At 40.5% G+C, this 11,218-nt stretch overlaps 1 protein-coding gene across 1 annotated transcript; it reads left to right on the top strand.

Annotated features, from left to right (window-relative positions):
• The first annotated feature begins 3,882 nt into the window (after positions 1-3,882).
• PCK1 (phosphoenolpyruvate carboxykinase 1) lies at positions 3,883-10,947 on the top strand. The gene is made up of 10 exons (XM_072879257.1): positions 3,883-3,994; positions 4,182-4,456; positions 5,832-6,013; positions 6,639-6,842; positions 7,166-7,353; positions 8,316-8,478; positions 8,609-8,833; positions 8,926-9,057; positions 9,800-9,895; positions 10,493-10,947. Exons 2-10 carry the CDS (start codon positions 4,233-4,235, stop codon positions 10,945-10,947), a joined length of 1,869 nt encoding a protein of 622 aa, XP_072735358.1. The 5' UTR covers positions 3,883-3,994; positions 4,182-4,232.
• The last annotated feature ends 271 nt before the right edge of the window (positions 10,948-11,218 follow it).

Genomic DNA, 11,218 nt, shown 5'->3' with positions numbered 1-11,218 from the left:
TGCCTGGTCCCGGAGGCTCAGTGTCACGGTTCACGTGGCACACGAGGAGAGGCGTGCGCAGCATGTGTGGCCAGAGCCCCCAGACCTCCTGCAGCTGGGCCAGTGCCGAAGAACCGCCTGTGAGAAAAGGGGCTGCGAGGCGGAAATATCACACAGGGCTGTGCATGGTCCGGAATGAACACTTGGCTCAGTCACAGGCTCTTTTGCAACTGCAGGCAATTTGCACGGTTCATGTTTTCTTCTGGAAATTGAGGGAGCAGTCCCTGCCCTGGTCTCTGTGAGCTGTATGCTTGCAAGGGCTGCCCTTGGATCGGGGCTTGTGCGGCATCCAGTCCAGCAGCAATTGCAGTATGCTCAGTATCAGCTGAGCACAACTCCACAGCAAAAATAACAATCAAGAAGCAATGTTCTTCCGTTAGTAGACTAGCTCAGAGAATATTTAAAAGAAGCTACAGTTTTATAACAAAAAACCAAGTGACAAACTCTTTGGAGGTGACAATATGTAGGATAATTAGCAATGGGAGGGGAGTAGAATTTCTGAGTATTATTATATGTCGTTAAAACTTTCAGATCTCATTGAGAGTGCTTTGTTGCACCTCGGCTTGTAGTGATGAGTTAAGCTTTCTTATGACACTTTTTCTGAGCATCTAAGAACCTTTACATTTATTGCATTGAGTTCCAGTAAGTCAGTAGAAGTTGAAGTGCACAAAACCTCTATTTTGAACAACCTGAACAGTGTCCATCAAAGCAAACATCCTGAAAACACTCCTTTCAAGGCACTTGTTGAACACTATCATCTCAAAATGTCAGATTTACACTCATTTAAATAATTTGACAGCTTCCAAGAAGACACCTGATGAGCATCACATTCAAGTGTCAAGAAGCACAGAGAAAAGGTGCCAAAAAAAATTCAATCCGAAAAAATTGTATCAGCTATTAGATGAGTATTATAATACAGTTACTACTGAAAAAGATTTCTCATTTAAATGGAAAAGAAACTTTACATTCAAGACAATTTTTTTTTTAAAGACCTTACATTGCCCCCGTACCACCTCCCATGTTTCGCACTAGGGAGATTTCCTAGCTCACTGAATCCAGAGGGCAGACGCATACATGGCAAACAGCAGTTCACACTCGTATTGGGTGAACACCTCAAGACCACTGTAACTGAGCCATTGGAGATGCTACTTCTGGGTTTTTTTCTGAGAGCCACTGGGAGTTATGAGAATTCAGTATCTTCAGATTAAACCTTTAATGCCTTCTGTTGGGTATCTAAAAGCTGAATCTCTAAATGAGAAGATTCTTGAAAAAAAATCTTGGCCCTGATTTGCATATGCTCCAGTTATTTCATTGCACCAAATACTATGCATGTTTTAATATATGGGCTTGAGGCTTACTGTGTGTTTGTGATATGCTTTGAGATCCTCTGATGGGAGGTGTTACCTAAATACAAGTAATTTGATGCTTAAGTGTCTAGAATTCCCAGTGGACATCTGCACTCAAGCCCTGCTGCCATCACAAATGAAAAACATTTGGAATCCTTAATGTGATTTTTAATGGACATATGTTCATAACACAGTGCCACCAATTTGGCATATTTAGTGTCTTCTCAAGAGAAGCCCACAGTTTGTATAGCAAGATTGTGGGAGGTTAGGATTGCAGTGTGAGAAAATTTGCACAACACCTGCCTGACTATAATTTAATTGGCAGAAACTAATGCTCCGGGTTTGGGGATTTTTTCCTCCGCTCGAAACTGAAGAGACACTAGGACTAATCCTGCTGTCTTACACTGTCAATTTTAAGCTTTTATTCTGACTTTACTTGTGCTGCAATATGATCATTTTCTGGTCCACTCTCTTTTTTTCTGAGAACTGAAACATTGCTGTTTTACTCTCAGTTGTTATTTCTATGTATAATAAGTTATCTGGCCAGCAGGAAGGACTCAGTATTTTTGTACTTCACTGAAAAAGGGGTCTGCTTAGTATTACTGAACATTATGCCCCATTTTCTTTTTAAGGAAGTACTTCATGATATGTTTTAAGAGGAAAACAGTTGGCCAAAATATTTCTGATCAGCTCCACCAGCAACACAGTATGTTGACTCCGAACACCACCGCTGCCGTTATTAAATTGTCTTTGATTTTATCTTTGCTTACAGCAGAGCCCCATCTGGAGCACCTTTTATCCTACCAGATTTTTGTTTTCCTTTTCAGGAATGTTTGGCCTTGCAGTGCATCAAGGACAGCCCCTCTTACTTCACTATTTTTTTCCCTTCACGTTTACAAAACATAATAAAAAGCTTTGCAGGAGAGATAGAGGATACAGTCCCAGGGGAAGCGTTCCTGCAGTGTGAGATTCAGCTCCGTGGTATTTTAGACTTGCAGGGCAGGAAGGCGAGCTGCAATCCTGATCCGTGCTGCTCTGCCAGACCTGACTGTTCAGGGCTTGCAAATCACTGCTGCCTGCCTCAGCAAAAGCCTTGCTGGAAACATCTCATTAACTGCACGAACCTGAGCGGGTGGCAGGTTATGAACATCCTTTATATAGGATACTCACATCAATTTTGTTGCTTTAAAGAACTCCCTGAAACTTAGCTGGGATTCCTAGATTTCCTGTTCTGCAAACTACCATTGACAGTATTTTACATGCATGGTGGAAACCCCATCAATATAAAAGTGACAGGTTGGCATGAAAGTGAGGCCCCAGATGCTTTGCTGGGACTGGGTGTAAGCAGAGTGAGATGAAATGGCAGCAGGGTTATTTCTAGTTTTATTTGTCTGAAATACTTCAGTCTTCATATGTCCAGACTGCATGGACAAATGGACGTGAAGATCAGCCTTTATGGGCATGATGGTCTAAAATGGAGTAGGGGAAGGTAAAGAGTTGAAAGACGGACAGGCAGGAACAGTTAGAGGCAAGACCTCAAAATGTCTGAAGTCACACTTTCACCCTCAGAATTATAAGAGTAGTAGTGGCTATTGGTATCATATACTGCCGCAGCACAGATACAGATATGTACATATACATACAGTACACTTCAGACATATAACAGTGTGCAGCCACATTCCTGAGCAGCTCTGTGCCTTTTCTGAGTACTAATTTAAAGATGGGTTAATATTTTATGACCCCCATAGGACTCCCAGTAAAATGAAACATAACATTTGAAGGAGGTGGTTAATTACTGAGACAGTTGCTGATCTGCTTCTTCTGAGCCTGTAGCAATAGAAAATAATTGTTCAGTTTGCAAGCCTAAAGCAAACCATAAGCAAAAACTTTCTCTCCTCCACTGAAGGAAACCCAACATTTAGATTTACATTGCTTGTTTTTTTCAGAATTGCCTGGACAAAAATAAAGCCTCCAGGCAGGTGTACGTAGTGGTTATTCAGGCCTGTCAGTGCTCACTGTTGAACTTTATCCCTGGATCAGGCAATGTTCCCAAGGTGAGTAAACACACCTTGGACGAGCCTCCACTTCACAGCCAACTAGAGAGCATCTGCCTACCAAATGTGCCAACTGCACTTTGCCTGGACAACCCCTGTGTTCCCGGTTCCAGATACTCTTTGTACTCAACCTTTCCCACACACCAAGAAGTTACGACGCTTTTGGTTTCAAAGCCAAATTGGATCAAAGTTTGGTTAAACTGCTAAATTTTGTAACTGCTTCAAAACAGCAAACCCAGGGGCTAAGAATCACTGCTTTCAGCATTCATTAATCAAACCTGTTAAATGATTACCTCGTCAGGGCTGCTTTGTTGACAACTCTGCACGATGACAATGTCAGTGGCACTGTGTCAAGATGCATCCAGTGGTGACGTAAAGGACAAGCCTCCCTCACCTCACCTAGTGGGATGGACGCTACCACAAAGAATATTTAAGGAAGGAGGATGCTTCCTTGGAAAGCAGTGATCGCAAGAGTACTCCAAAGCAAGTGAAACAGGATCAACTGAAAGGGACAGCAGAATCCTCTCTGACATCCAACTCAATCTTATAAAGACAGTAAGTAGAATGGCCTCTTTTTTCCAGCTTGAAATTACCAGTGATCCAAGTGGTTTGATTTTAAAGCAGAAGTACATGATCAAGCCTATTACAAATTCTACCTTTGCGTTATACATTGTTAGGAAGGCTTATTGACACTGGTTAGAATGTCATAGTATGCTAACACACCCAATATATTTGATTTTAGATTGTGATCAGTATTTCAAAGCCATCAACAAGATCCACTGCAGGTTCAATAATGCCCCCGCAGTTGAAAGCCGAGGTAAACGTCATGCCCAAGGTTGTCCAGGGGGATTTGCAGAGCCTGCCTCCAGAAGCGAGGGATTTCATTGAAAGTAATGCCAAGCTGTGCCAGCCTGAGAGCATTCATATCTGTGATGGCTCAGAAGAAGAAAACAAAAAAATTCTGGACATCATGGTAGAACAAGGCATGATCAAGAAGCTGAGCAAGTATGAGAACTGGTGAGTAGCCTGAAGGAAGTCCAGTATCAACTCAGAATTGCACTATGCATTTTTTTAATCCTGTTTACTTTTAAAACTGCTTATAACCCTTCAATATTTGCTTTCCATGAAAATTTTGGCACTGTAGCTTACATAGGTGAAATACTCAGGAAAAACAAATTTTTTCCTCTAAAAATTAACATAAAGCATATTATTCAATTGGACTATCAACTGTACGTTGTCTCTATTGATTAGTTATATCAGGGAACTGAAATAATGTCGTGAGACTTATGTAACTAATCATTAGCAATGGCTAAATATTATTTAGCAAACATCTTTTGAAGAATTCTACTATTTTAGTCAATTAGTTTATTCATCAAATACTTTTTTGTGGTATTCAAATAGCTCTGTGGGTGTTCAAATATTATTCAGTACAAGCATTATTCATATCATGCCGATGAGCTTTGACTGTAATGTATGCAGCAAATACTTTTTTCAAATATTTCATCATCTCTCCCAACCAACCCAACATGAAAGGAGAATATTAACAACAAGTACATACTCAGGAATTACGTGCCGACCAAGAGATCTTCATGGAAGAAATCTGCAAAGACTTTTGAATAACTAAGTGCAGGAATTTGGCAATCTGTTTGCAGACTATTTGGGAGAGAAAAGGGCAAGATTCACCAGATAAATTATTCATTGTTAATTATATGCTTAGCTGTAGTGATGATGGTTATGACAGCCCAACTAGAACATTTTTATACTCGTGGAAAATTTCTATGCACAGAGGTGAAAATGTAAAACAATCCTCTCTATTGTAAATAGATGGCAAAAATTCTTTATAGGGGGGGAAAAAAAATCCCCTTTAATAAACTCCTTCACTTTTTATGATCATGCTTATAGTCAGTATTTCTTTTGTTATGCCTCTAACTTAACCAACTATGCCAATCACTAAGCTGGATTCTGATCCCACAGGCACTTATACCAACACTTAAAGTACTTGCTTGGCATCCACTTTGCTTGAGGCATCATTTTGTGGTCCCCATGCAAAACAACTTCGCACTGATGAGAATGAGAATTAAAAGAGATTAACTTTTCCCTGGAAGTTAGCAACAGAAAATAAGACTGAGATAAGAGGCTATGGAGTATTAACATGTAACCAGAATTTCCTAGGCCATATAATTTGTTGTTTCAAGACTTTCCAGTACGAACAATTTCTATGAGAGAATGTATCTGACTGATTTTTGAGATTGTCTGTTATACCGGCTCTGTCACTGTAGTTTTGGCCTTACAAAGCATTGTACCCTTTTGTGCTAAACCAGTCCCACGGGAAGGGTAAAAAGTGCTGTATTGATAATTAAAGACGAATTTCCTGATTTTTGGTGAAATGCAGCTGGTTGGCTCTCACTGATCCAAGAGATGTAGCAAGAATTGAGAGCAAAACTGTCATCATCACTCAAGAACAGAGAGATACCATTCCGATCCCTAAAACTGGAACTAGCCAGCTGGGTCGCTGGATGTCTGAAGAAGATTTTGAGAAAGCCTTCAATACCAGGTTCCCAGGCTGCATGCAAGGTAAGCAAGAAAAGGATGGCCGACATTGAACTTCTAGGATTACAGAGACACTGCTACTACTAGTTACTGTAATCTTTAAAGAAAGATTTTAGCTGAAAGTTAAGGTTTATACCCCTGATAGTAGTCACTTTGTTGGTTTCATCCGGATCTTTACCATAGATCCAAATGCCTGTGCAAGGATAGTCCTCAGTCTCTTTCCAGCATTCTTCTCTTCATAAAGAGGGGCAAAGTAAGGTAGGAAAGTTTGGGTGATTTTTTTCAGGAAGTCACACAGCAGCTAAGCAGCAGATAGGAAGTAAGATGAGAATGGAGGTCCCCCATCCCCAGCGATAATTCTGGTTCAGTTATTTACACCAACAGAGAACTTGGCCTCCACCCACCTTTACTACTGGCTAGACAATTTGTCTGAACAGCTGCTTTCAGCATTTAAGATAAAATTTCTTGCTACACAATTAGACAAACAAAGCTACAGCTCTTTAAACATCATCAGAAACACCTACAAGACAAACACCTACAAGACAAACACCTTTTAAAGGAGTGAGAAATAACATCCATGTTAATAAAGATTATTTCAAAAGTTCCTTGTTTTGCTCTTTGCCACACCTTGCTACTCCCTGTTTTCCAGGACGTACAATGTATGTCATCCCCTTCAGCATGGGGCCTATCGGGTCTCCTTTGTCCAAGATTGGGATTGAGCTGACAGATTCACCGTACGTAGTGGCCAGCATGAGAATCATGACACGGATGGGAACAGCTGCTTTGAAAGCCCTGAGCAACGGGGAGTTTGTAAAATGCCTTCATTCAGTTGGATGTCCTCTACCACTAAAAGGTAAGATACATTAAAAACTGTCACCCCTGGAAATTCCCAGGGGCATGTTTTAGAGCTGACTGCATGTTTTCAGCACATGGGAGACACTCACCGTAGAAGACCAGGGTGGTTTGTGCAACAGCACTAGGTTCAGAACTCAATTAAAGGAATTAAACCTCAATGAGAGTTTCATGGAAAAGAGATTATTATCCCTAGTACTCACCAAGGGGTTTCCTTTAAAGCATCTGGTATGAGTTGCTGTCAGAGGCTCAATGCTGATGAAATAACAGCGTGATCCAGCATGGAAATTGCTGCATTCATGACTACAACGTTCTGTTCTGCAGAACCATTAATCAACAACTGGCCATGCAACCCAGAGTTAACGCTGATTGCCCATCTCCCGGATCGCAGAGAGATCATTTCATTTGGCAGCGGTTACGGAGGAAACTCCTTACTGGGGAAAAAATGCTTTGCTCTCAGAATTGCCAGCAGAATCGCCAAAGAGGAGGGCTGGCTAGCTGAGCACATGCTGGTAAGAGCTATTAAATCATGTGTGTTTGAACAGCCATTAAACCCTAAATTAGCTCAACATAAATACATTACATCTTGCTATCGGTGAAATTAGTCTCGTATGGATAGTCCTGTAACATTAGATATGAATTTATCACATGGCAGGCTTATAAGAAATAGGAAACTGCTTACAAGGTTAAGTACCAAACATTTTAAAATAGTACCTGTAAAATCAGAAACCAAGAAAGATTTGGAACTTCTGAGAGTGGCCACTTGTAGGCAGAGCCATGTACTTGAGCAGAGCCTAGATGTCATCACTGGGCATCCATATTGCCTCTACAAGTCTAATAGCAAAAGATTAATGCAAGTTTTGAAAATTGTCTTTCATATTAGAGTGCATATTTCATATGCACTCAAAAATCTGCAAATATTAGATTTTCTAAATGAGTTCTGCTTTGTACCCTTCCTGCCTTTACTTTCTGCTGTCATTTAAACATTCTACTGCCATAAAATACCACTGAAAAAAATAATTTCAAAGTGCATGAGAGAACAGTCTCAGAAAAAAATATCTGTGTACTCTGAGAAGTGCAGAAGTATCCATACATGAAGTGCTTTCACTTCACTCCAGTCGTGCAGCCAAAAGAATATTGCCTGGTTTTCTTCTGTCTCAGCTGAGAAACACAGCTGTATATAGTCTGTGTATCTTTAATTAGCAAAATAAAAATGTTGGAATTATATTTTTAAAAAATGTCAGGTATGTATACAAGAACTCCTTCCAAATATTCTAAGGGCAAGAAGAGTAGACTTTTTGATTAATAAAGTACAGTTTGAGTTATTTGTCAACTATATTGTGGTGCTTCTTCTGTAGGAACAAATTTGCATAATTAAATATTTTATCATTACCACTTGCTGGGAGACAATCTTCAAAATGAAAAGTGCAAGAAAAAGAGACAGTGCTTAACAGTCGCATTAATTTTTCAATAGATCCTGGGCATTACCAATCCAGAAGGTGAAAAGAAGTATTTTGCTGCAGCATTCCCTAGTGCATGTGGAAAAACTAACTTGGCCATGATGAACCCAAGCCTGCCAGGATGGAAAATTGAGTGTGTGGGTGATGATATTGCCTGGATGAAATTTGATGAACAAGGTATGGAACTGAAATGGGATTGTTTTACAGTCCAGTATGGGTTGCTTTTAGGTGCAGCAAGACATGCTACAAGATTCTGGATAGAATTAAAACAGTTTGATTTACTTACATTTTGTCATTTAACTTCCAGGCAACTTAAGGGCAATCAATCCAGAAAATGGCTTTTTTGGTGTCGCCCCTGGAACCTCAGTCAAAACAAACCCCAATGCTATTAAAACCATATTCAAGAACACCATCTTTACCAACGTAGCAGAAACCAGTGATGGAGGTGTCTATTGGGAAGGCATTGATGAGCCATTACCACCAGGAGTGACACTGACTTCATGGAAGAATAAGGACTGGACCCCAGATAATGGTAACCTCGCCCACTCCAGTGTCTCCCTTGGCTTTCTCTGCTGAATTCACGTTAATTCTGCAATTACGACCTTTTCATTGTACTCTCTACAGGGGAACCTTGTGCTCATCCCAACTCACGATTCTGCACTCCGGCCAGCCAGTGCCCCATCATGGACCCTGCATGGGAATCACCTGAAGGCGTGCCCATCGAAGGGATAATATTTGGAGGCCGCAGACCTGCTGGTAAGAGAGGCAGCAGCCACGTATCAAGACTAAAGTGCTGACCACAGAAGGGTTGAAACAAAACTGGGCATAGACACAGGTTTTGCTTTCACAGCTGCAAAAGCAAGGAAATAACCACGTTAGTCTAACTTCTCCATGTTAGCCGTTGACACACGCAGTTACAGCCACTGATACTTCAATGTCTGAATTGTTAGATATTAACACAAAGCAGGTAATAATAATAAAGGGCTGGAGAGAGATCAGGACCCACTAACCTGGGTAGTAGCTAGACGCATAGCAAATGGCTGTACTTGTCTCAATTTGCTTGCAGTTTAACTAGTTCAGATAGGAAATGGTTAGAGAAATGAACCAGCTGTAGACAGTTACAGAAAAGGAAGTAAAATAAATGAATCTGTTAAAGGTCACCTACAATTGGAAAAGAAATAGAAGTAGTGCTAGTTCTAATATCATGACCAAAAGGGCCAGATTCTATTTCCAGTAAAATCTGCTGGGGATTCTGAGGTCCCAGATATCTCCCACTGAGCAATTAAACATGGACGTGTTCAGTAATCAGTAGCCAGTTTTGAAAACATTCATATAAACTTCTTTGCTATAAGAGGGCAGGAAATGAACTGATTAAAAAAACAGGAAAAATTAGAATACATTATACAGTAACATGCATTCAGCAGTATCTCAGGTAGCAAAACCTGTTATAAAAATGTTTCTGGACCTCTAATTACTGAAGTGATTTTGTTCTTTACAGGTGTGCCTCTTGTATATGAGGCCTTTAACTGGCAGCATGGAGTATTTATAGGAGCAGCTATGAGATCTGAAGCAACAGCAGCTGCTGAGCACAAAGGTAAATCAAAATTTAATCTGCCTACCTGTATTAAAAGCAATCCTCTCTGGACTGCCTGCTCTGTCCTCCTCTTCTGCTCTTTCACATTTCAGTCTTGGCAGCTAATTTTGCAACCTGTGCATTTTCACAATAGAAAATATTTGTACTGGAATTAAAAGCCAAATTCTCTGTAAAAGTCAAATTAAGCAGAATAATCCCCTAGGTGGCAAGCATACAGAACAGGGTGCAGGCATGGGGTTGCCAGAAGCCTTGATACGGAGTTCTTGTTACAGTCTGGGATAAACTTAAATTTTCTCTTCTGCTAGAGCTCAACATAAATACATGAACGATGAAAGCCAGCTCTTGAGGATCTTCATTTAGGCTGCTTGACATGAGATTTAATAAATTAATTTACACTGATTACAAAAATTAATTTAATTTGTACTTTTTTCGTATATCAAGGATAATGCTTGTATTGTTTCTTAAAGCTCTTTGGTTCAGATGCAGAAGGGTGGTTAAGGGACCATGGGTACTAAATCCTGGGAGGATCTGAATCTTTGTGCTGTAGAATAAATGTGCTATTTATTACCTGACATTCTCCATTTGTGTTTTGAACAGGCAAAATCATTATGCACGATCCATTTGCCATGAGACCTTTCTTTGGCTACAACTTTGGCAAATACTTGGCCCACTGGCTCAGCATGGCACATCGTCCAGCTGCAAAACTACCAAGGATCTTTCATGTTAACTGGTTCCGGAAAGACAGCCAAGGGAAATTCCTGTGGCCTGGCTATGGAGAGAATTCCCGTGTGCTGGAGTGGATGTTCAACAGAATTGAAGGGAAAGCCTCTGCCAAGCCAACTGCCATAGGTTACACCCCTGCCAACACTGCTTTGAACCTGAAGGGTTTAGAAGATGTCAACTTGACTGAGCTGTTTGATATCTCCAAAGAGTTCTGGGAAAAGGAGGTAGAAGAAATCAAACAATACTTTGAAGTGCAAGTTAATGCTGACCTTCCCTATGAAATAGAAAGAGAAATGCTTGCCTTAGAGATGAGGATAAAACAGTTGTAGTGATCAAAACCACAATTATTTATCAATCCACACGTACTAAGACAGGACAGACACATTTTAGCAAATCACCACTGGAAGCATAACAGCACACTGATGGGCAGGGAGTTATAATGAAAAGTAGGTCTTAGTTTAGTTAGAATATAGGTAGGGACATTCTAGAAGTAACTCCAGACCTAATGATTTATAACTGCATCAGTTGTTGTGAATAGGTAAGCAGCTGTGGGAATGTACGTGCACATGGTCTTCAAAACCCTGATCTGACACTCACATG

Source organism: Ciconia boyciana, chromosome 14 (genome assembly GCF_034638445.1).
Source record: "Ciconia boyciana chromosome 14, ASM3463844v1, whole genome shotgun sequence".
Lineage (NCBI taxonomy): Eukaryota > Metazoa > Chordata > Aves > Ciconiiformes > Ciconiidae > Ciconia > Ciconia boyciana.
Note: the sequence above shows the minus strand (reverse complement) of the source record. Positions and strands in the feature narration are given on the sequence as shown.